This window comes from Hyposmocoma kahamanoa, unplaced genomic scaffold, assembly GCF_003589595.1.
Source record: "Hyposmocoma kahamanoa isolate Upper Pololo Valley unplaced genomic scaffold, ASM358959v1 87, whole genome shotgun sequence".
NCBI classification, from domain to species: domain Eukaryota; kingdom Metazoa; phylum Arthropoda; class Insecta; order Lepidoptera; family Cosmopterigidae; genus Hyposmocoma; species Hyposmocoma kahamanoa.
The window spans coordinates 2,409,892-2,437,475 of record NW_020654422.1 but is presented as its reverse complement, the minus strand read 5'-3'; the positions used below and the strand labels follow the sequence as shown (position 1 = coordinate 2,437,475).

Here is a 27,584-nt window from a genome sequence, read left to right as displayed (position 1 = left end):
CCAAACGTGCATAAAAATAATTCAGTCGAATTACAGACCTCATTTTTTGAAGTCGGTTAAAAAGGTTTCTAACGTCTGCTGCGATTCGCTACATACCATATTGTGTATTATTATAAAAAACAAAACTTTTTTCAAATATAACAATATTAATTTCAGAACTTTCAAATTGAAATATTTGAAAATAGCCCTTCTGGTTTTCTATAACAGTATTTTTTTGTTTTATGGAACTAATGTTTACATAGCTTGGACACCAGTGTACACAATCATTATAACCTTTTTAATATCAGTGTTTTTGAACGAAATGCCACTCTAATATTTGTACTGTATTGTCTATTAGTGTATTTTTACATTAAACAAATTTAGAACATTCTACAGTTCAACAGCTTGTACCAAACAATACTAGCGTGGGCTATTCAGCAGAAAATCAAATGAAATAACTTGTAGTATAAAAAAGTAATCTAACTAGGTACATTATATATGAAATACGTATGTATTCGTGTGAAAGAAATGTTCGTAAACAACATTCTATTCAAAGACACTCTATACCAACCTAGCAAAGTTCTTTAGTGATCGTCAGCTTTTCATACATGCTTACATATTTTGCGTGAGTAAAACATACTCGTCGTAACGAAATAATAAGAATAATCATTTATTTCAGGCAATTTGGACCATAGTTAATTATAATAAGTACTACGAAGTCATAAAAAATATTTTGATATTTGAAGATATAAATGAAAATTAAATTTAAAAATCGATTTCTCATAATTAAAAATAAAATAATTATATCTTTTTAAATTAAATATTAAGGACTAAGAATCATATTGTTAGTACAAATAAATTAAATTTAAAATAATAAAAAAATATAGATATCATAAACAACGACGGTACCCGAGACAATATAGAAAAGTTAGCTTGTCTTACATTGACCCGGCCGGGAATCGAACCTGGGACTTTACTGGGAGTTGGCGGCACTATGAAAACCGGTGTACAACCCACTCGACCACGGAGGATGTCAAATAAAATTAACATAAATAAGTTTTTTATACACTTTGGAATGGACACATAATCGGCAAAACATGTATTTATAGTTTCTAAAGATAAACAAATCTTATTTTAATCTTCCAGCAGCTTTGCTTTTTGAAGAGATACCAAAAAAAAACAAATAAAAAAATATAAAAATTATAAATATCGTCGCAAGTTCTGCAAAAACAGCACCATAGGGTGGTGTGGTTATTTATAAAAGAGAAACTGGTTCGAAACCGGGTAGATTTTAACAGAATGTCGGTTGCACAACCGGTTAAATTGTTCAAAAGTAAGTAAAAATGTTGTTGATGTGGATTCCATAGTTATATCACGCCTCGGTTACTCAATTTAATAAGGCAAAATGGCGAGAATTCAGTAGCATTAGAGTTCTCTTAACTTCTTGACGACTGTCCAAAGGATTCGAGATAAAACCGCAGGTTAACACGGTGACGATTGGATGATGGTATATTGAGAACAGGAGGCGAACGAAGAACCAAATGAAGCCTGGAGGGGATTGAAGAAGAAGCTTCACGGCCATCCGAGCGTCCATCTTGGGTCTGCACAATCTCAGAATGGTTACGTTGGCTGGTGGTTGGTAATACTAAAAAAAAAAAGGTACACTTTTTTGGACAAACTCTTTCACAAGGAGCGTTACTGCGGCTAAAACTACTTTCCTTCCATTCGTTTATTTTTTTGTTTAATTACTCCACTAGTTTGTTATAATTATTAATACAAATATCAAACGCAAACAAAAATTACATCGATCTCACAGAACCAGAACCTAGTTTGTAGTGCAGAAGCAGGTTCGAATACTGTCAGATTAAGAAACTTTCGTGTGCTTTTGTGATTCTTCATCTGAGCCTCGACCAATCAACAAGTGAGAAAGCCTCCTAGAGAGGCGAAACACGTGTCGAGTATATTTTGGATGGTGTTTGTGACTGTAGGTGCGTTTTCGTTATTTATTTCGTGCGGAGAGAGGGTCGGAAAATTAATTGCATGAAAAAAATATTCAACACAAACACAGTTACTTTGCACGATTCCACCTTCACTGGGTTCGCGGAGTAGCAATGTAATTTACTTCCATTTTTATCAGTTTACATTGGCCCACAATACTTATACAAAATATTGTATAAGAGAGCTCTATTAACTTCTTAAACCACTTATGAAGTTCACGGTAGAGCTCTCTTTTTGTTTCGCATTTTTAATATAATGCTGTTATAGCGGCAATACAAATTTTGTATAGGTACCAAAAGATCTGCCTCAAAATGATATTTCAAGTAAAATTAATATACAAAAGCAAACTAATTACTAAAAACCTAGTATGCAAGACAAAAAAAGGAATTACAAATTATTAATAAAATAAAAAAGTGGCAGTGAACTAGAACCAGTAGAACTGACGGCCCAATGGAGACCACGAACTGGAAGGCGTTCAGTCGGACAGCCCCCTACTAGATGGACAGATGACCTGGTAAGGGTGGGTAACCGATGAATGCACGTCGCGTCCGATCGGCTGGTCTGGAAATCTTTGGGGGATGCCTATCTTCAGCAGTGGACGTCTTCCGGCTGATATGATGAATAAAATAAACATTTCACTGGGTCTATGACTAAGTACACACACACATACTCGCCCACGCAGCTACTTACGGTCAGTCTCGTACGCAAACACACTTTTCCCACTCATACATAACACACACATTCAAAAGTCAATTAAATTCAAAATAACCTTTTTGGTGTTATGTACCTAAATGGCACAAAAGGAACCCTTCTCGTGGGATTTTGGTCGACCATTAATATATCACGGCTTCTTTTCTGGAAATTGCTATTGTGTAAAAAGCGTGGAATTTTCGAAATTTACTACTAGACTAACTGGTGCACGCGACTTCGTCTGCGTAGAGTAAGTACTTTTAGCCTACTGTACTATACTAATTTTCATATTTTTATCGGCTCTCCATACAAACTTTCATCCTTTATTTCAGCCTCTTTAAGATCAGCTAGCTAACATAGCCTATGTCCTTTTCCTAGGTCCCATCTATCTCTATACCAAAATTGCTATGCCTAAACTGCTGACTTACTTTTTAATCGATTTCAAAAAAAGGAGGAGATTCTCAATCCGACTGTATTTTTTATATGGATGTCACACGATAACTCCAAATAAAGATAAAATTTGTGAACCGATTGTTATGGTTCTTTTTTAGTAGAAATGAGGAAATCTCAGTATTGGTCCCATTTAAATTTGAAGAAAATATTCCACGTCTAAGAGTGGCAAACTAGGAAATGAATCCGGCTTAGCGCTCGTTCCGGTAACCGATTTCAGTAAAACTTTGTAAATAGATGAAATTTCAAGAACTATTTTACGAGTATAAAACTACTTTTTTCTTCTACGTTTTTATAATTTTTTAAAAATATTACATTTAAAGTGACATCGAAAGCGAAACAACTAAGTCGAGTGAGAAGCTAATATGACTTTATACGCGCTGTAAAAACATTTTATATTCTATTGTTGTGGTACAGAATCTTTAAAGCGTAAGTTTAATTCGCACCTGTCTGGTTCATTTAAACTAGCAACAATTGATACGTGTGACCATACGAGCGTTCATTTTTATGGATGTAAGACATAACACGTCTTCAACAATATTAATGAGCTATGAGCTGCCAAGCAACTTATATTATTACTTGTTTCTATGTGCGTGAGTACGAAACAGGACTACATATATACTATGAAATGATGAGTTGATTAACGAAGATTATGTACTGGTTGTCAATAGAGAATATACATGTGTAACAAACCTATTTTATACAAAAATTGCACCAAGAAACTTTGTCTATCATACAGTTTCCTAAAAATCCACTAGATGGCGTTGACCCCTATTTATCTCATTTTAGCATCGTGATGTTAAGATTTTTCCTCGAACGGTGACTACCTTAATCAAATTTTAATTATGTGAGAGAATCATTGGTACTATCATTTCCTGTCTAGGAGTTCATTCTTTGAATTAATGATTATGATAATTATTACCGGACCTACCTGATAGTCTATAGTAATATTTTCCTAACACGTTGTAACCTTTTAAATAAAACTTTGAAACGTCGGACTTGGAAGTTTTTACTCAGTTTGTTAACGTCATCCATACGTCAAGAACCTAAAATTACATGTTTATAGGAGTATAGAGAATCTTGTCTAGAAAATCTAGAAATGTTATGTAAAACAACCAAAAAAACCCAGATATTGAACACTAATGAAGTAGCACTTGAGGTGCGCGAAAGGAACTCCTCGCACCATGTATCATTTTTATCCTGTACCTCTGACCACGATGGCTAACATTATAGTGTATGACATCAATACGTTAACAAAAATAAAAGCAAATAAGGTTAAATTATTGAAATGAACATTTTTAGGAAATGAAACTATTTTTTCAAACAAACCGACGTTTCGGGCCCTTTACAGGTCCCATGGTCACGGTTGATGGGACCTGTATGGGCTTGTTTGAAAAAACAAATATACGCCATTTAAATCCGGAAAAATAGTTTCATTTCCTATGTGTAACAATCGCGAAAACCTTTATACGAAGATTTTTCTTTAATACGCATTTGTGCAACTGGTAAAGGAAAAGGAAGCGGTAAATGCAAAGCGATCAAATACCGTCTTCGTTTGTTCGCTCTATTTTGACGAGTCAAATTTTAATAGAGCTTTGAATGTAACTAGATTACCTACATTAATGCAATTCCATCGTTACATTTATTGGTAAATAACTTTATATTTAATTTTGATTAAAATTGCTCATTACTTTGCCTAGTTATAATAGCCTAATATTAATGATACTTTGATTACAGTATACTATACAAATTTGCAAACATAAAAACAATTTCAACGTTCAAGCCATACATTGGCATGTCGATATTGACTTATCTATGATTATGGTACAACACTAAATCCGCCATTTGTAGTAGACATTTTTTGTTTAGGTGGGTACGTTTATTCCGTAGATTAGGCAGCTCCTTTCCTTTGTTTTTTCCATCCTCTATGGTATTTACATACATATTGACATTTGTATGTATATTTTGTCAATATTACATTTTTATTATTATTATTATTATTTTTATTATTACCACATATAAATTTTTCCCCTTTTTACTTGACATCTAGTTACATTTTACAATTATTATCATTAAAATTGACCCGAATCACTGTCACCGCGTTTTAGATCCGTAATGTGCGCGCCCAGGTCATATTACTTAAATAAGACACCTTTTTACCATTAATATAGGCTGTTGAAGTGTATATGAATAAATGTATAATGTACCTTCAATATATTTGTATGCCTAATGTTTAGTCGAACACAGAGAAACTGTACTTATTTTGTTGAATAATGGATAATAAATAATTAGCCTATATAGGAAATGAAACCATTTTTCCGGATTTTAATCGCGTATATTTGTTTAGGTAAAGGTAGTAAATTGGAATGTTTTCTTTGTAAAATTAAAAATAAGTTATTTAATTAATAACTATTGTAACTATAGTAAAAAAATAGGGCGGTTTGTATCAATATTAGACATAACTAGTTGAAGACTGTACCACCTCAGTCAACCGTGACCATGGGACCTGTAAAGGGCCCGAAACGTCGGTTTGTTTGAAAAAACAAATATGCGCGATTTAAATCCGGAAAAATAGTTTCATTTCCTATGGGTAACAATCGCGAAAACCTAAGAACTCGATAGTTAGCCTATAGTCCCATTACTGGACACAGGCTTCCTCTCGCAATGCAGATGTATGAAATGAATGAAAAATAATGCATTTCACACACATAATGTGCGCTTTGCAGACGTGTGGGTTTTTCACGATGTTTTTCTCTTTTCAAATTAAATTTTGCACATAAATTCCGAAAAACTCGGAAGTGCAAGCCTGGGTTCGAACCTACAACCCTTTTCTTGAAAGGTGGTAGGTCAAATCATTATGCTTTCACGGCTTTTTGTTAAATGTCATCTACTATATAACCTGTTTTCACAATTAAAAATTAATTTTTATAACATAAACAATATTTTACAAAAAAAAAAATAAGCTGTCTAATCTTTTGATCATGAAATAAGTGATCATCATCATTCTTCACATTATTGCAAAAGAATTTATAGAATTGACGGAGACGAAATTAAATAATATTAAATTCAAAATAACTGACGATTTTCTATAATATTAGCAAGTAATTGGGTTAATTTCTGAAATTACCGACGAGGCTATTTGTTATCTAAATGAGAGATTAAATTACTAACCACATAAATTAAGGCAATTTTATTGAGAATATTTCGATTGTATTTATTATTTATATTGTTTCGGATCAAACCTATAAAAACTTTCTTATTCAAAAAGGCTTCACTTATAAATGAAAAAGCTTTTTTGTCAACAATTCGCACCTTGCTGCAATAATGCACATTTGCAAATTGAATACTTTTCAGGAGGTTTAAAAATTCTAGGAAAAAAATTTGCCGATAAATGTATGCCCCTCAGCGTCACAACAATTCGATTGCAGTAGGCTACTTTGTATCTTCGAATATTAACCAGCAAGCCATGTGAGCCGCCAGCCGCCCACAAAATCCCAAGTGCAGCAGGCCACCATGTATTTTCGAATTTTACCTATAAGGCCACGTGGGCCGCCGCCAGCCCACATAAATCTGAGTGCATTAGGCCACCATGCACTTTCGAATTTTATCTGGCAGGCCATGTGTGCCGCCGGCGTACCACAATTAGGAATTTAAATTCATTTTCGTTTTTTCTAGTCCTGACCAGTCAAAAGCTGCATCAGCAGGTCGACAATATAAGTTTTGCGTTCGGCGAACACAGCCAATTGTTTTGCTCTTCTGCTAACAACTGATCCAGATCGTAATCAAGTATCGATTTCGTTCCTAGTGGCGACATCCGTCTGTTTTTGGCGGAATCACGGCGTAACGTGCGGCCTGCTGGTAAAGTTTGAAGGTGTCCCGCCCGCAGCCCATATGGCCTGCTACAAAAGTTACTCGAGATCAGGCGTGGCGTGTTGTAAAAAAACGCAGGTCCCGCCGGCAGCCCAGATAGCCTGCTACAAGAGTTCCTATAAGGTCAAGTACGGCGTGCTGTAAAAAAATGCGTGTCCCGCGCGCCGCCCACATAGCCTGCAGCTTCAGAAAAATCATTTCTTCTTTAGCGCTGAGAGTGTTAAAAAGGAGAGTATAAAATTTCACATGTACATCATTTGTTCACGTAGTTCTATTGTTTTTATGACTTTCATATGATAAAAGTAATTTTGACGTACGTCACATAAGGTTATCGTATACCAGGAGTAGAACTGTAACTTTTTTCTATTCAGTCCTGCCGGTTTGTGATACCCTTACAAATAGTCCCATTTATTTGTTCCGCGCCTATAACCTGTGACAACAAGAAAGACCGCGGACGTTACATGTGTAAGTAAGTCAATGTCATGAAAAATCTTATTTTTAATAAGTTAATATCGTTAAAATCAATTCAGTAACAACAACATCGCTTTGCAAGGCTGAGGAAAGTAGCGGGGGAGGAGTACGTCCTCACTCGATTGATTTTTTGTGAATGTGTGCAAAGGTTTACAGGCTACGACTGAAAGTCATTTGAATTACGTTAACGCGCGTCATCTGTCCGTAAAAAATACAACGTATGAATAGGCTCTAATGAAATTCAATCTTCATTTTCATAGAAAATAATCATAAGAATCATAAAACATTTTGCACAAACGATGGTCCAGGGTGATAAACATTTAATGATTATCACTAGTTACGGGCTTCTCCAGATACTTCACTGCAATGTCACGCTTGTGGAGCGCAGAAATATCCTGATAAGAATTAAACATTACATACCTTAATTTTTTACAAATTATGTTTTGCAACCTGTAGACACAACCAGAAATGGGCAAGCTCTCAGGTTTTAACCCGGCGGTTTGTTACTCAGATTAAAACCCATTAACGCCCGAAATCGAGGGCAAAAGCTATTTACAATAAATATTTGTAAATCGAGTTTAGTTCAAATGTAATTACTTTATTACAAATATGTCGTTTACTTGCTTACACATTTTGCCATTCTATTAAATCGATTCGCTTGAAAATCGCATTGACTTGAATCGATACATAACTCGTTATCGTATAGGTACACTTGAATCGATGCGTGCATCCCTAGTAAAAAGTGACCATAGAGTCCATACGGTTGCAAGGTGGTATTGTATGAAGTTGTCTCTTTTTCGTCTAAAAAACAGATTCTTCACATAGAAATTTCTATAAGTATGGAACTAAGTTCCTTGTTATTTTACGCGTGTAATGTTTCCGCCTGCGATTTTGGGTAAAAACTCGATTATAACCTGAGTGGGTTGATTGGGTTTTAACCCACTGCTCATCTCTGGACACAACTAAAATAACAATGTGACAACCCTACTGAGTGACGTATACGAGGCGCCGAGTTGCACAACTTGTCTTGTTATATGGTGGAACGTTCTGAATAATCGGGAAAATAAAAAGCAGTCTTAACGTTTTAGAAACCTGTACTCAGTGAATCATCTCGTAATATTAAGTCGCCCTAGACTAACTAGAGACTATCTAGACGATTAATAATCTAAAATATTTCATAATTCTACGAGCTAACTATTAGTTTGAAATTCAGATTGTAAATCAGTAGGTGATTTTTAATTTTTATTTACTTCCAACTCAAAGTCAAATGCATGGACAGTGATTTTTTTTTCACCATGTATCTTTATTTTATAGGTAGTCATATTGATTAAACTGTACTACTTATTCGTGAGGCACATCCCCCTGAGAAGAACGAGTAAAAAACTCTAGCGGTTACTTTGTAAATAGGTATTTATACACATTTATCATTATTTATTTCGAGACAACCTGCAAAAGTTAAACAGACTTTTGTTATCCAAGTACGCAGAAGCTCTGTAATAAACAATCTTTAGTATAAAAATTTCTGTTTCACTAGGTATAGTTTTAAACCTCGTAAATGGCAAATTTTGAATAGATACCGGAAACCGGAAGTGCCTGCTTCACCTGCCATAGTGCACTGCACGGTATGCGGCACACACAGACGCCGGGTCTTAGGCTGCTAATAGATTGACTGCATGTTTGCAGTTAATGTGTGAACTCGTAATCGTCTTCATACAGCCGAGACCTCGACTACATTCACGCATTAACTGCATGAAGTCGGTCTCGGCTGCATGAAGTCGGTTTCGACTTCACGCATTAACTGCAAATACGTAGTCAATCTGTTAGTTGCCTTAAAGGGCGCCGAGCACCGATCGCTTCGCCTCCAAAGAGCCTGCATGCCTCGCGGTACAGGGCATGGGGCTACGCACTACGCACTACGACCGACCTCTCCGGCACTGGCTTGGAGAGCTAGTAGAGGATGAGCTAGATATCCTCCGGTCCCTCCAGCCGTGTAGGTTTCTGGGAACTGGAGAAACGCTCCAGAGTCGGGAAGTAAGCGTGGCGGCAGCTCCACCACCAATGTGTAGATTTTGTAGTGGTTTACTTTAGAGTCGACGGTTTAACGGTGACAACCGTTAGTTGTGCAATGCGCAATAGGAGGTGAGCGTGCCAATAGCTCCGCTACCTATCTGGACAATAGGAACGGCTGTACGTTCTCCCAGGGCAGCTCACCCGAGGCACTAACCTGTTGAGAACCAGATGAAGTCTGTGTAAAGGGGCTGATCTGTGGTCAAGACCTGACTGATAAGGTCTCTGTGCAGGCTTGCTTGTGACGGTGTGACCTCCTTACACAGTCATCTCACCTCTTTGTATCGCCTCTCTCCGCTTGTATCCTATAATTTTTTTTTATTTTACATGTATTTAAATTTTAAATTTGAATTGTTTCATCTTCCTTCACTTTCTCATTTTGTTTTCGTACCACGGTCACTCCCAGCTCGACCGCCACTACAGTCGGAGCTGTTAATAAACTAATCATGTGTAATAATTTATAAGTCTACAGCCTTCATGTATCTATTTCTGTAATTCAGTTTCTCCGCCCATTTAGGGGTAAGTGCCTTAATAATAAAGTGTAGGGAGTGTTTTATACTGTTACACCTGTTTTTTTTTACATTTACCTTTATATTGTTACAGCCTTTCTTTAAACTTTACTTCTTTAATAAATGTTGTGGACCGGAAGTTTCCCATTTCATTGCCGTGAACCTGTTCACGGCTAGTTAGGGTTACAAGCATGAAAGCATGCTTGTACAGGTTATAGTGCCTTTTGCGTGTAACCTAGGGGTTGATAGGAACGGTCAATATAAACAAAACTTATATGTAGAAAGATACATCGGTATTCGAACATACCTATATCGACATACCTATGACTTTCATTTCTAAGTTACACAAATTTCTGAATGTAGCAACACCTCTCGCTAACGGTAAAGGAAAACATCGTAAAAAGATCTGCATATCGAACACAGTTCACAACACTTGGAAATCTATTCGTAAAATAGACCCTGCTCAACCATGGGATGTATATTAGGGGATATATTACGATGATGTAAAGAGTAGCATATTGTCGAAGTTCCATAATGTCGAACTGAAATATTGCCGAAGAAAATTGTATCGACAATTTTACAGTCTGAAAGAATATTTACATAGTATAATTTATGTTCATTCATATTTCTTTAAAGAATCTAGTGTAATAGGAGAACGATTTGCAGAATTAATATTTTGATGCCCTTGCACTGAGCGAACACTAATTATTAGTGTTGCAACTAATAATATATTCGGCCTTTTGTCGAATACCAAATATTCGGCCAAACTATTCGGCGTGATTAACGCACGTATGAAAATTGCACTTATAAGTGCTATTTCACGCGACAATTTTCTAACTTCAGATACGATAGATAATATTGTACATTGAAACAAAAAAGGTAGTTTTATTTTTAAGTTTATAATTTAATGTATGACTCAATGAAGAAAGTAAGTGTTACCTTACACTTCACTCATGTTAGATTTGTTGTGATATTTTAGGCAAAGAGGCGAAAAATTGAGCGTTCACGAACTTACGATGTATGTTCAGCATTAGTATAAATTTACATGATATTCTTCCTATTTTTTATTCCGTTCCTTTTTAGGTATTCGGCCGAATAGCAAAAAACTGGCTGAATAAGCCGATTACCGAATAGTAACCAAGTAATCATTGCAACGCTAGTAATAATGCTGATAAAGGATCAAGGTTTAGCGGTGTATCGCGTGTCTACTGTATTGCAACACCAAATGCTCGCTAACTCAACAAATTGTTTAATAACATTCAATACTTTTAAAGTAAATATTGTATCAAGTTCAAATAGCAACATTTTTGTCACCTCGCAGAACTGATAATCTATGGGTGTATAAATACAATTTTTTTTAACACGTTTTTTGTATTTTTGTTACCTACTTTCATTACAATTACCAGTTGAAGTATGTGTCGAGTTCTGATGTTTTCGAGGTAACGCATAGAAAATGAAACTATTTTTTCGTAATGAAACGTAAATTGGAATGTTGTTTCGAAAATCAAAATAAGGTATTTAATTAAGGAATAACAAAGTTTTGTAACTAAACAAAATAGCCAAAGTTTCATTGATATTAAACATAACTTTTTGATGACTTTACTATCTCAGTCAGCCTTGATCATGGTACCTGTAAAGGGCCCGAAACGTTAGTTTGTTTGAAAAAAAAAACAAATATATACTTACTCAATTTCAAATTCCAAAAAATAGTTTAATTTCCTATTTGAAGTATGGTTCGACCATTTTGTTACTCCCTGTAACCGATTAGACTGGATGACGTAAAGTTAAAATAAAAAATAAAAAATCGGCAGAATGTTCCAAAGTACTGACTGATACTTGAAATAAACAAGAAAAACGGTAAATCGCATTAATTTTTTTCCATATACTATTTTTAAATAGTAACAAAATATACTCTGGTGCTTACAGCAAAGAGACTTATTCTCGTAGAATAAAATAACGGATTAAAACCGAACCTTCCACGATCGCATTAAACAGAAAAATATTCACGATCTTACTTGGTATATAGATAGCGAAAAACCAGTGGGACACCTCCATGACACATTTTTCGTATGATTCAACATTCAACTTGGCAACAGCATTTAATCCGTAACCTTAGGAATAAATACAGAGACTGTACCGCCCTCTCTTGGAATAATTATAGGCATTGGAAAATTCTAGAAAGGTTGTAATGTGGTGGAATGTTGGCATTGTCAATTTAGGTTTTAATGTTTTGTGTGAAAAGTTTTGTTCTGACGTGCTTTGCGAATTTTTCGTTTTTCGTACAAATCATTGTAAAAAAACGTGTTACAAGAGTGCGCCCGCTGAAAATTTAGGTACATATATCAGTACCATTTTGGGAAAATATAAAATTCGCACCCTTGATGTAAAAAGGTCACTTCTGCAAATTACAACTTGTCAGGAGAGTTTGAAGATTCTACGGAAGAAATACGTTATCATCATCATCATCATTTCCCACAACCTTCACCAGGTCGTCGATTCACCTTGTGTGTGGGCTGCACACGCTGCATTTTCCAGTACGCGGTCGCCACTCGAAAACTCTTTGGCCTATTCGGCTATCTATTCTGTGAGCAATGTGTCCCGCCCACTGCAACTAAGTTTAGCAATTCTTTGGGCTGTGTCGGTTACTCTGGTTCTTTTGCAGATATCCTCATTACTGATTCGATCTCGCCGTGAAACTCCGAGCATAGATCTCTCCATTGACCTTTCGGTGACCTTGAGCCTTCTTATGAGGCCAAAAGTGAGCCACCACATCTCATTGCAGTAAGTCATCACTTGCAACACACACTGGTCGAAGACTTTTGCCTTGATATACTGTGCTATTTTGGACAAGAAAATATGGCGTAACGTCCCGAACGCTGCTCAGCCGAGTCGAATTTGACGATCGACCTCTTTCTCGAAGTTGAATCTACCTAACTAGATACTTTGTCCCAGGTATAAATAATCTAATTTTTATTAAAACGTAGTTTATAGGAAAGAGACAAAACGCCTTTGAAGTCACGCTATACGAGACTGTGTTTACTGTGATCAAGGATAGACAGAAAATACAATATTTATGAATACCCGCATACAGATATACAAATGGGGAAGAAAAGTTTATAAAGTCCCACGAGCTGGTAAACTCAGAACTGTCACGTATAAGAAAGCCCAGGCAATCTATCAAATGTACTCTCAGCATTAATTAGGTGGTCCATCCACAGCTTTGAGATCCCTTGAGTTTCATAATCTAAAAAAACATTAGTAACAATGTAAAAGTAAACAAGATTTAAAAACGAAGGTTGTTGAAGGTAAGACTTTTTAACGTGCTTCTTATACTAGAAAGTCCGTACAAAACGGTCAGTTATCCTCTGTGGGTACAATCTTAGCACTCAGGGTTGAAATTTTAAACCACGCATTGGACTAAAAAATTTAGTTCCCAAATTTTTTTTTATAAGGAAATATTTTTTCTTTCTTTCTTTATTTTATTTTAGTTTTTTCACTAGGTACGATTAAAAGCTGGAGTATGGTTTGGATCATTTTGTTCCTCCCTATTAACTGTAACGTGAAAACTAAGAATAAAAATTATTGGCATCACGATTTTGGCAGAATAGTCCAAGGTATAATAACAGACCTCCAATACCTCAAATGCAAAAATGTCGTTGAAAAACCAAATACTAAGACACGATGCAAGCATATAGAAAAATTCAGGATGTCCGCTGGTTCGTTCCGTGGCTTAGTTGGTATAACGTCTGCCACGGTAAGCTAGAAGACGTAGGTTCGAATCCGGCCGGATCGAAGGAATTTTTTCTGAGTGTTCGATTTTTGTATTAATTATTATAACAAACTAGTGGAGAAATTTCACAAAAAATAATTGAATATCTATTCAATAGTGTTTCAAAACATGTTTTGCTAAGTGAACTCATTGAAAATTTAAAATATTTATGTTTAACAATGTTACCATGCAATGGATACTTAAATAAATTTTCAAATTTGACGACCTCGGTAGCCCAGTGGTAAAAACCGTGGGCGCTAGTTGAAGAGGTCACGGGTTCGATTCCCGGTAGTAGGTACATCTGTTTCCCCGGAGTAAATAAGCGGCTCTGGTACTCATAGCATAGGCAATTTCCTAATTTGAAACTAGGTTATTGGTACTGTCGTCTGGCAGTTTGTTACTATTTACGCGTTAATATTCGTGATCAAAAACAAAGCAGCAGTAGAGCTCCTTATGAAAGAGTTCGTCCAGGGAAGTACTGCCACCTTACCTCTTTCTGCCGCCAAGCAGTAATGTGAACAGGTTTTGAAGGGTGCTAGTGAAATTACAGGCACATAGAACTTGTGAACTTATGTCTCAGGGTGACGGGCACAGTGCGAGTGTCCCTTAAATCTTTGTGATTTAAGGCTCCGAGTGGCACTGCAACTGTTACAGACAGGCGTGTCGTTTTTTATGATACCTAGTAACGGAACGAACCAGTCGTGCACCTAGTGGTAAGCGGCACGCTTGTTCATAGCAGTTGCAGATAAGAAAAATAAATCCGTGTATGGATACGTTCGTACATGCAAATATATACAAATATATCGACTCTGGAAAGTAGGCTGGCGTCGATATGTATTTGTATTTTTTTTATTATACCAAGTGACGGAACGAACAAGGCACCTGGTGGTAAGCGACACGTCTGTCTGTAACAGTTGTAATGCCGCTCAGAGCTTTAAATCGCAAAGATCTGAGGAGCACTGCCACAGTGCCCGTTACCCTGAGACATAAGTTGACAAATCCCATTTGCCTGTAATTTCACCAGCACCTTTACCTTTCAAAACCAAAACGGAAGAAATGTATAAGGTACTTAGATATGTAAATTTGATAATGATAGGCAGCTAAGGAGTGAAACTGATATTTCCAATGGGTAAGATTGTGAACCAACGCATATCTATCGGAATATCTGAAGTAAACACCCAATATTATTATTTAACATGAGTAAATGGCTAACAGCAATCACTTTAACAATGTTTCTCATTAAACTAATGAATATTTAGGCAAACGAACAATTAGAGCAAATCAAGTTATCGTGCAAAATCCCAAAGTGTACGTGTTCAAACGACAATGTTAAATAGTTAATGTGAATGACAATACTTCGGGTGTGTAAAACATTTTTAACGAGTTTTTTTATTTTTAGCCGTTACTATCCCGCCACAGGGCAAAGGCCTACCTTTCCTTTCTCCAATCATCGCGGTTAAACAGGACAAAATCTCATATATAAGGATCCAGCTCGTCACGTCATCTCCTTCTGGGTCTTCCACGTCTTCGTTTTACGTTTGGTGGGATCCACTCTGTGGTCGTCTTTGCTCCCAGCTCGCTTGACATGCGTTTTACGTTTCTGCCTCAGTTCCATTTTAGGCTAGGGGCTTTATGATCAAAGTCAGCGACTTGTGCTTTATTGCGAGAGTAATGAGAACCTGTAGTGCGAACTTCTGATTAACAAAACACCGAGTTTGAGCACCGTAAGTAAAGACGGACAGGTATTAAATGGTGAACTCTCTGGATACTTACTAGTTAAGCTGGAATGTGTAGAATAGGGATAAGGTACAATAAGAATGGTCTTATAAATTAGGACTACGCACAAGGAAGGCTGCACTGAGAAATCTTATTACCTAATTACGTTCCTAGGGTTAGAATAAATTATAGGCAAAATGTATTTTTAAATAGAGCGTCTCCCTCATATAACTCCTTAGTTGAAAAATGTGGTGAGGTAGACTTGTTCAACACCAATACAAGTAAAGTAAAGCACTTACTCAGTGATATGTTTTTCACTTATATGTAGCTACTATAACTGCTTAACGTATTTAATGTCGTTATTTATTTATTATGTTTCTTTTTAAGTCGGCAACTTACTTTATAATTTGTTTCTATCACAGCAAATAATAATCTGTGGAACCTTTTAATTAGCCATCGGCATACAAGCACTAGTCTGTCAGGCGTGTATTATACTTACTATTGTATTCTTGTTACCTAGCTGTAAGTTTTCCAAAAATAATGAAAATAAAACAAAGCAGCAAACAGTAAATCAAAATTTCTTTCCAAAAGTCCTTTACATAGCTTAGTCTGTAGCTGATCATTGCCCGTCTTACACGGGAATTCGTTATCCTGGATCTAACTACGATGTCAATGTTGTTCAGACTATTTGTGAAGCCATTCTATTGAAAAGCCCGCTGTTCAGCAGAGGACCATGACGCTATAAGATTTTCTTTTTATTTATGATATGAACTTGACCTTTGAATTCCGTAACTAACTTACGTAGACAAAAATAATAAACTGCATAATCCATAGTACAGGTAGTATAATACATGCAATATTAATATAATTCATATGTTAAGATTATTTGAATATTTGTTTTCTAGATTAGTAAATAAAAAATAATAATGCAATTATAAATAATACTTTCCGATAATATTTCATATAATTTTACGTACTCCAACGTCTTCATATACAATATTTTAAATCTTATCAAGTTTATAAATACGAGATTTATTTTAAATTTACCAGTAACTATCAAAAAACAAATATAAGTTACAAAACATTCAAATAAATTTAAAAATTACACAATAATCTATTGTTCAAATACGGCGCGCAGGGTTGACGTTCAAGAACTCCTGCAATTTCGAGTTAAAGCATTAAACTTCACAGCGCAGTATCACTAAGTGAGCCATCATGGCTACGCGCGCACTTGTGCTGCTGCTCGTCGCAACCTGCGCGTACGCACGCGAATGCATCGAACTCACCCTCAACGACAAAACGTTGCTAACAGACAGTGTATTAAATGGAACAATTTTAAAAGTCGTATCTAAAAATGAAACGAACGACGATAGTGCAGTTGTTAATATTGTGGAGTTGTGGGACCGGTTTCCGAAGATTGTGGTACCCAGCAATGGGACCAGTGAGCAGTGCAGGAGAGATGCCCAGCTGTATTTGTACAGCTTAGAAAGAATGGAATTGTGGGCATTAAAGAGTATGTCATTTTATTTTGTTTATCGCATTCCATTCAATTAGGGGAATAGTTTGAAATGTAATTGTGAAAATATTTTAATGACTAACTTAAGTAATTGATATCGAATACTTACAAATGAAGACTTTTTAAAAACAATAATCATTTGATAATTATACTCCATATAACAATTTAATTGCAACTCGATAAGACGTGCGATCTTCCTCGTCTATCAATATAAACATTGTTCACTAATTATTTGTCTACCTTTTTATGTTTAAATATAACTCAATAATGAAAAATAATTGAGCTGTAGCTAAAGTTTTGAAGTAGTAAGTAAACCGAGAACACGTTTCCCTAAAAAATTTGCTTGATGCTAGTTAAGAAAGTTAGTCAAGAGATTGAAGTAAAACCACAAGTATAATTTTTCGATGGTAACAAATAACTACACAAAATTGTAAAGGGCTCCTCGGATTGCCACAGTACACATATGTTGCAGTTGAATACCAATTTTAGGTTACCTTTTCGATGAAATTACTGACACTTGGGACTTGCTAACTTATGCCTCAGAGTGACGGGCGCAGTGGCAATGCCCCTCAGATCTTTGTAATTTAAAGTTCTGAGTGGCACTGCAATTGTTATGAACTGGCGTGTCGCTTACCTAAAGGCGCAACTTGTCCGTCCCGTCACTTACTATATTAAAAAAAAAGCTCTGTACATTACAAAAGAAAATTGACTAACATATTATTGTAAAATAAACTCCACTAATATCAATTTTGCAAATATTTTATTATAATTATTATACAAGATCGAACACAAAGAAAAATTCATACGATCTGATAAGACTCGAATCTGCGTTGTACGCCAAGCTAAGACCACCAAACCAGACATCATTGTATTAACAATTAAAACATACTAGTGAAGTTATAAGTAATACAAAAAATTAATTAGTATCATGGTAAAACAACATGATGTTCAATAAAATTAATATTTTATTAATAGTAGTTATAAGTATGGATGGATTCATACAATAATCCCTTCGTTTCATTGTAACTTTTAATATGTTATCTTATATTTTTGCCATTGCATGCTGTGATGTTCCTTAAGTGTGTGTAGGAGCACTTACATTATAAGCTTAAATTTTTCATTATTTAATAAGTATTTTCTATGTAGAACACTAAATAAATAAACACACGGTCGGCATCATGAGGCGCCCCTATAAGATCTGCCATTAGCTGTTCCTATCAATCCATGAATACACGGATAATTTATCCATAGAAACCTACATTTATTGTCACCAATATAACTTCTATAGTACTAAGATTTTTTTGCACAGGGAGCAACGAAATTCACTCCTGGGGCACCTAAATAAGTGTTGGAAAATTACTATAGTGATAATTATAAACTTAGGCTAAAGAATAGGTACATTACAAAAAGAGTAAGGCAGGGTAAACTGTTCAGTTTAAAGCAAATAACTATTATGGAAAAAGATGTAGACGTTATTTATATATTATGAACTAAAATGGTTAAAGGCGTACATATTAAAGTAATATTTATATTATATTTGGCAAGTGCAATTAATACTAGATAATATTATAAAATACATAGTAAAGTAGGTATAATAAATAATTAAGTAAGAGTGCACATGTCGCCAACGAACTGTATAGCATTTGGCAACTTTTAGTAAATAAGTTACTTCTATATTTTTTGAAATAAATAAAAAAACAATACATTAAGTTGATAAGATAAGAACATCTGTGCATTTTTTCGATGCACTTTAACCGTCCTTGACCCGGTTGCAACGAGCCGGTTAAACGAGCCGATACAGCGAGGGCAGGCGAAAATTACTGGACTCTTTTGCGCTGTGGCTTTAATCGTCTTGTTGAAATAAATAAAGATTCAATCAAAACTACATAGAGTGTAATACTGAATGAAATAAGTCAACAATTTTGTTTTCTTATAACACATTTTGCGCTCCACTAGGTAATTTGACAATCTTTATTTGAGGAAGACAGCTCAATTTTCAAACATTCACACATCGAAAGTGTGTAGGGATCAAGCACGTTTTTGCCAATTAGGTATTGAAATTCTCGGTACAAAGTTCTAAAAAACCGACCTCAAAAGTCATTCGCCACCTCCTAGTTTGCCACCCTTAGAGGTGGAATGTTTCTTCAAATTTAAATGTTTTAAAAATACCACTTCTGAGGCAACCGCTTTCCAACAAAAAAAGAATCATCAAAATATGGTTCACAAAAAAAAAGTACAGTCGAATTGAGAACCTCCTCCTTTTTTGAAGTCGGTTATAAATCATATTATTAATTTATTTCTTAATACCAATGGTTTTTTTGGCCAATTTTATAATTTAAAAGAAAATATATAATTTAATAATTTTTTTAATTAATATTTTATTCAATAAAGCTGGACAGGACTAGCGAAATTTTCGCGGGGTGTTGCTCTCCCAACTGGGCTAACTTAACGAGTCAGCAGACCTTAGGAATTTCTCTGTACATTTGTTATAGATCTGTAGTTTTGGTTTTACCGGTTTTTTTTTGCCGTAGCGCCACCTGTGAGAAATCTATGAAAGTTATTAATTTCAATTTTACGCCATTTCCGGTGCGAAATTCCCTGTTAATTTTTTTTCGATAACATTTCCAAGTGTGTTACTGTGTCGCACAATTTAATTCCGCACCGCACGTTTCCATATCCGGAAAGGCAGACTGGTGCGGATTATGTTGTAGGTATATACCACTTACAAGCAGAAAGCGCTTGGCTTCGTCTTTCTTAATGTGCGATTAGTGAGACCTGGGCATTGCATATATAGTGGTGTGCCGTTGGCATAAAAAAATGTTCTGTAAACACGCAAATATACTACATAATGCAGTTCCAAGCTCTCGCCAATACCACTATACAACATTGGCTTTTTCAAGGCGAGAGTAAATCAAGTTCCCTCTTCCACTAAAGTGTCACTTACATGTGAGACTGTTCAATTGTTTTTTCCAAACTACCACACCTGTGCTATGAATTCCAGAACATCCAGACTAGAACCACAGAGAAAATCGTTCTTCAAATTTGTCCCACCGGTAATCGAACCCGGCACCGAGGAGGATCTACCACCCAATAGTACTAACCACTTGGCCATCGAGATTGTTAAAAAAGATGTTTAGGTATAAGTAATATGGCTAATAAGTAACTTGCAACTTATTATTTATAGTTAAACATCCCAATAGTTTCACCCAATAGTTTCACCTATAGTTTCACCTACCCAATAGTTTAGGTAGCCCAATAGTTTCACCTACCGACTCCCAGCAGAGGCCGTAGTAGGTTTGAATCCGGGCGCACACCTCTGAGTTTTACGGAATTAATGAGCGAAATTTCATTTGAAATTTACTATGACCTTTTCGGTGAAGGAAAACGTGATGAATCCTGCACGTCCAAGACGGTTCACAACCCGCATTGATACGAACGCCTGGGAGGAGACCCGTGCCCAGCAGTGAGACGAATAGAATGGGTTGATGATACTAAACTAAATTACCTTAATTTTCAATATATTGTTAAAAATTATTCAATGAACGTATTAAAATTATTCTATAAATACAAATGTTAAACAGTGAACCATCGTATAACCGATTAGTTAAGTTGTCTTAAAACTTAACATTTCATAATATGTGGTATATTTTCATATGAAAGACAGAGAAAACCAAATTAAAAAAAATCAATTGTTTTCTTATAATCAGTTTCCGATGACATCTATTGTCTACAATCTGCAAAACATCATGACACTAGTTCACAGAACTCGTGTTCAAATGAATGAACTAACCAATGATTTCGACACTAGTGTGCTCTGGATGCAGGCTTAACTAGTACAAACATGTAATAAGCAAGTAATAGCACAGTAGCAGATGCAATTTATAGACCTGATTTTACAAGCTGTATGCCCGACACAGACCTATATACAAAATCGGTTGTGCAGATTACGGATGCTCCAGAGCAAAACTTGGTAAGGGACAAATTGTTTTGAAAATCATTTAATGCTACTCCCATAGTAAGTACTCACCTAATCAAAGTTTGAATAATTTATTCCATAGGTAATATAAATTTACACTTGAAAACGTCACATTTAAGCTACTACTGCCTCCATGGCCGAACGGTTACCATGCCTGTCACGCAGAGGTCCCAGGTTCGATTCCCGGTCCGGGGGAAATATTTGTAAGGCATTTATTTCTCTCGTGAGTTGGGGTGTAGTTTGTGGTTGTCCTTAGTGCAGGGCTATGTTGAATGTGTGCGTTATTATTATTATTATGTTAAGATTTTTTCTTGTTTATAAATGTATATAAAATATGTATAATAATATAAGTTGTGATAATTTTTAACCGACTTCAAAAAAAGGAGAAGGTTCTCAATTCGGCTGTATGTTTCTTGTATGTATGTTACGCAATAACTCCGGCGTGTGAACCGATATGGATGATTCTTTTTTGGTTAGAAAGAGGCGGTGGTCACATTAAAATTCGAAGAAAATATTCCACCTCTAAGAGTGGCAAACTAGGGGATGAATGACTTTTGAGGTCGGTTTCTTTAGTACTCTGTACTGAGATTATTCCGACACCAAAATATTCGTTGATTGGAACCCTACCTAATACTACCTTTTTTACATTAAAGTTGAAGGGATTTATGTTTTTGGTTACTTACTAGGTTTTGTTATGGGGCAGCCGATTAGCTGTCTAAAGTCACCCTAACACATACACTCGTGTTCGAAATTGCATTCACAGTTAAAATTCTAATGCATATGTTCTTACACTGGCGGCGTTACAGTACATTTATGAAAAAATAATTAAATCAAAGAACACTAGTTTCTTTTTATAACACCAACTGACGGGACGAGCAAGTCGTACGTTGGTGGTAAGCGACACGCTGGACTGTAACGGTTACCTATTTTCCAGAAATAACGTTTGATCGAATTTTCATAACCTCGAAGGTAATTTTGAGAGGAAAATGTTTTTTCTTTTAAACCTAACTTAACCTAACCGGACCAAATTGTCTCTTTGCGATACACATCCAACATATTCTGAAAGAACAACGGTTTCGTTATAAATCGGTTTTCGGTGTAATGAAAATTCAAATTCGAGTTTGTGATAGGTTACCGACTATAACAATTGCATTACAGATGGTAAAGAGTTCGATTGTCGGTCTGACCAATTTTGGAAACGAACTGTTCTAGTTATAGAAACAACCAGAAGGTCTTGTAATAAATTTCCACTTCTTTCTACAACATTATTATGGTAAAATTACCATACATATACGTTAGGGTTTTTTTATGATACCAAGTTACGGGACGAATACATTCGTGGTAAGTGACACGCCTGTCTAACTCGTGAGCTTGGGTTAGTGGCACCCGCGATACAGGGTTTCCCTAATGCGGGGCCATGAGTGTGTGCCTTTGTTAGTATTTTTTTTATAATATCTAGTAATGGTACGAAGAAGTTGTACGCCTGATAGTAAGCTACAAGCCTGTCCAAGACAGTTGCAGTGCCACTCAGAGCTTTAAATCACAAAGATCTAAAGGGCACTGCCACTGCGTCAGTCACTCTGAAACATAAGTTGACAACACCCGTGTGTCTATAATTTCACCAGCACCCTTACCCTTCAAAACCGGAACGCAGAGTGATGATCACAGAAATAGGTAAGGTGGCAGTAATTCCCTGGACGAACTTTTTATTCACGAAAAATAATCATTGACTTAATTAAATTAACACAAATTAATGTTCAGGGACAATGTGCTATTCCGATTGATATTTGATATTTGATTTGTGCAAGGTATAAGACATATCATACAACGAAAACTTTACTTTTGAGGTTGTTTATATAATATTGTAAATGGTATAACAGGTGAACAACATATTATTGTTTACAAAAAGCAACCCATTGAGTTTTGTCTCATTCCCACGAAAACTGTGACTGTGTTAATAAATAAATAATAACGCCTCAGTGACCGGACGGTTACCATGCCGGGCTGCCACGCAGAGGTCCCGAGTTCGATTCCCGTGCCGGGACAAATATTTGTATGGCCTACATTTATTTCTCTCGTGAGTTTGGATGTAATTTATGGTTGTCTATGTGTGTGTCTATGGCACCCGCAATACAGGGTTTCCCTAGATCGGGACCATGAGTGAGCGTTGTTTATTTGTTTAATTTAATGATTTGAAATATTATTTGTTTCCCTAGAACATAATAATACTTTGAATGTAAATTTCTATTCAGTGTGATAAACAATTTACATCTAGTAGGAGTAGAGCTCCATGCGAAAGAATTCGTCGAGGGAAGTACTTCCACCTTATCTATTTCAGCCGCCAAGCAGTAATGTGAACATTACTGCGTTCCGGTTTAGAAGTGTAAGGGTGCTGATGAAATTACAGGCACATGGCACTGCAATTGTTAGAGACAGGCGTGTCGCTTACCACCAGACACACGACTTATGGATCCCGTCACTTAGTATTATTCACAAAAAAATTTAAGAAAAACGAAAAGTGTTAAAATCAAGTGTCAGTAGAGTTACTTTTTTCTTTTTTCGTTTGTTTGCGCATGTGTCTGAAAGCCTACGTGCGCCATTTGAACTAAATACACTTGTCACACTATTTTATTCGGATTTAAATAGCGCATATTTGTTGTGAATAATCAGTCAGCCGTGACCAATAATGACCATAGAACAGTAAATGGCCCGACGTTGGTTCGTTTTAAACAACAATTACACGCGATTTAGACCCGAAAATGAAATAGTTTCATTTCCCATGTGTAACAATCACGAAAATCAGCTACTTTGCTTCGCTATTTGCAGGCGCGCCTCGTCGACTCTTTTAGCGATGTTCTACTTTGTATTTTAAAATTAAATGCACCTTTCAATTACTAGCCTTTGATGAAAAAGGAAACTGCGTATTGAAGCCGGTGGAGACTTAGGAAAACAAGATCAACTTAAAAAAAAAACTAAATTTAATGAAACGTATAATTTGTCTTTTGTAATAAGAATACACTGTATAGAATTAGCGAACTTGACCGTTTTTTTCAAATATATTTCAATTTTGTTTTTATGCTTGAATGAAGTGGTCCCAGCCAGAATTGTTTTGAACAGCGGCAAATTACAAATTAAAAGTTTATTTTAACGATCTTGTAACAGATCGCATAACGTACTCAATTCTCTAAATATTTTCTGCCTAAAAATTATTATTTCACCGTTGTTTGCCTGGCGCACACTTAAGAATAATCATCAGGACCTTTACCAGTAACATTAGACGAGCTGCTTGTTAGTTGCCAGCCTTTGAAATTCCCGTTAACACGCTTTTTGAAGAACCCCATGTCACAACGTAAAGGAAATCTTTAGGAGGAAGACGCGCGACCTGTTTCCTGGCTCGTATCTAGTTTGTACGTTACACAATTAATACCTATAATGTTAATTAGGCTATGGTTACAAAAAATCCGCTTCCTTTAAATTGAGCCTTATACAGGTTGTTTCAAAAGAGTGAAGAACAACGTTAAAATATCATTCTACTCCCAAGTTGTAACAATCAACTTTTGTTCTGCAGTTTTGGAAATGCTAGTTTCCATACAATGAAACAAATATAAATATGATCGGATGTTTGTATGAAAGGATATCTATCGTAAGAATGCTGTAGGAATTTTGAAAAGTTGTAGAACAAAACTTGTTTGTGTTTATGAGCACAATGAAACTCGAAAATATAATAATAAGCTTAGAAAAGACCTTATATTGAAAATGAAACCATTTTTTTCGGATCTTATCCCATCGGTGCATCGAGTATATAACCAGAAATAGAGACGAAATAAGGGTTATCCATCCCTGGCAACTGATCAGGCAAGTGGCTAAAGTCACTTTTAAATATCAAATCGCGTTTGCGCTGAAATCACAAATTAGGAAGCTGGAATAGTACAACGCCAACAACTGACCTGTATGTACGTCTGCGTATATTCAAAAAATAAGATATTTATAATATATATAAAGATATTTATTGCAATAAACATAATATCTCTAACAATGGGAGACTGTTCCATTCGGTGGTGTGGGAAAAGTAGCAAAACATCTAATTGCAAAACAAACCGAAACACATTTCATCGGTAATTAAATATTAAACACGTAATTTTTCAATTTTCATCCATTATAGCAAAGCTCAAGTTACACTAGTCGATATGAAGTGAAACAATTGACGACACCAGCCAATTGTTTTTAATTCGGGCTGGCCAATCAAAGCGCAGTTGTCATCGTAATGATTTGGCAGAATAATTTTCAAACTAATTAAATGACATTTCGTCTCTACTTCTAGTTATATACTCGATGTATCGGTGACATATACTGTAATGCGCATGAAATCGCGATCGTGGTGGAAGAATTTGCCAATCGGTGTAAGATACTTGCCGATTGTTGCCCAAAGTGCGCCAGACGTACAGGAAGAGTAGCAGTTAAGCTCCTTGTGAAAGAGTTCATCCAGGCAAGTACTGCCACCTTACCTATTTCTGCCGCCAAGCAGTAATATCAGCATCACTGTTTTGAAGGGTAAGGGTGCTGGTGAAATTACAGGCACATGAGACTTGTCAACTTATGTCTCAGGGTGACGGGCGCAGTGACAGTGCCCCTTAGGTCCTTTCGTGCACTCCAATTTATGGATCTGAAATCGCTTTTTGTTTTTTCAAACAAACCATCCGATCAGGTGCTTTACAGAGCCCATGCGCACGTAGTCTGTATATGTATAGATATGTCCTGTATTAGCTGTTTCATATGGAATTATCATCATCATTCTATTTAACAGCCAGGACTCTTGTCAGTGTAGCCTCCTCCACTCCTCACGGTTCATAACCAACTCCTTCACCTCTTTATATCTGTCCTTGATATTCTTTTTTACCTGTCTACTATACGCCATTCTTGGTCTTCCTCTCTTTCTTTTGCCGTCTATCTTCCCCTCAATTTACATTTTGAATTAAATCTGCGTCATACTCACACGCCCTAGTTCCACAGGAGGGGTAGGCATAGACCACAAAACGTCACTACTCTATCCTGATACAATTCTCGAGGCTCACATCAACTACCCTTTAATAACCCAATAAAAGCCCCACACCCCAATCTGCGTCAAAAACACAAAATGCAAATTAACAACTCAAAGTACCAATCTCTCATAGTCGACCATATTCCTCTCACGCCAATGTCAAACTGGACATTCCGAATGCACCAACATGATCGTGTCGTAACGAGGTTCATTGAACAACAGTGCCACTCGCGCTAACCTTGATCGGGGGGTGTTATGTCATGGATGAACCTTGGAAATAACGCGTGCGCGTATATTTTTTTCTGTTTCATACATTTCGCACCAAAACTTTTTATGCTGAATAGGATCATTGTAAAATTGTAAAATTTGACGTATACTTTATGCACATAATTTTTTTCATGTAGTACAGGGTCAAGAGCACGACAAGCTTAACATTTCAGATTTAAATCCAACTCTATGCCACTTACGATAAGAACGATCCAAAGTAAAAAGTGTCAAGTTTAACGTGCTCTTTACTGTACGTATTATTTTTACGACTTTCATGTGATAAAATAATTTTTAACCGACTTGAAAAAACGGAGGAGGTTCTCAATTCGACTGTATGTTTTTTTGTATGTATGTTGTGATAACTCCACCATTTGTAAACCGATTTCGATGATTCTTTTTTTTATTGGAAAAAGTGAACCTCAGTGTTAGTCTCATTTAAATTTGAAGAAAATATTCCACCTCTAAGTATGGCTAATTAGGAGATAAATCCGGTTTCGCACACTTTCCGGTAACCGATTTCAATAAAACTTGGCAAATAGATGTAATTCTACGAACTTTTGAGGTCGGAATTTTTAGTACTCTGTATTGAAATTATAGACGTATGATTGATCACGCATGGCTTTATTAGTTCCATGTGTATACCAACATGTGATATTACTAATAAAACAACATGTTACACCTTACACCTGGTTTAGTCTGCAAAGTACATGTGCGTGTTGATGAGGCGTGTGTGTGTGAAAAATGTGTGTCAGGATCGTAGCAAGTGGAAGGCCGTTATCACTGTTACTTGGCAAGTGACTAAATATATACAACACACCTACCAATATGTTTGCATCGCGCCGGCGCTAGCCCATGTACCACCGAATGCAATCAATACCCTGGCACCCTATAGTAGGCACGCGATCAAAGTGGAATACTTATTTTCCCTAGTGATAGAAAATTCAGGTGCCAATGGTGCGATTATAAATTATATTGGGAAGCAACACTTCGTGTGCTTGGCTTGCACCGCGAGAGATGGCAACTCAGGCTCTTTGGAGGCGTCGCGAGCACCATAAGTTAAAGTCGACACTGGTGTGTATGCCTACCCATGTTTAATCGGACAAAGAAAACTATACTTATTTTGTCACATGTCAACATCTATACAACCTGTGTTTTCACAGTAAACGAGTTATAAATTATTAACCAAATCTAAAATATCAAACTAAAAACACGCTTCAGTAAAGCCACTCAGTTACTGTTTTAAAAGAGGAAATATGCGTGTAAACATT

The 27,584-nt window shown here is 36.0% G+C and overlaps 1 protein-coding gene across 1 annotated transcript in view; it reads left to right on the top strand.

Annotated features, from left to right (window-relative positions):
* The first annotated feature begins 16,734 nt into the window (after positions 1-16,734).
* Positions 16,735-27,584, top strand: part of LOC113235065 (nose resistant to fluoxetine protein 6-like) — a 53,137-nt gene continuing 42,287 nt past the window's right edge. The window contains exon 1 of the mRNA XM_026470621.1: positions 16,735-17,032. Within this exon, the coding sequence (XP_026326406.1) occupies positions 16,735-17,032 (298 nt within the window). The remainder of the gene's footprint in view (positions 17,033-27,584) is intronic.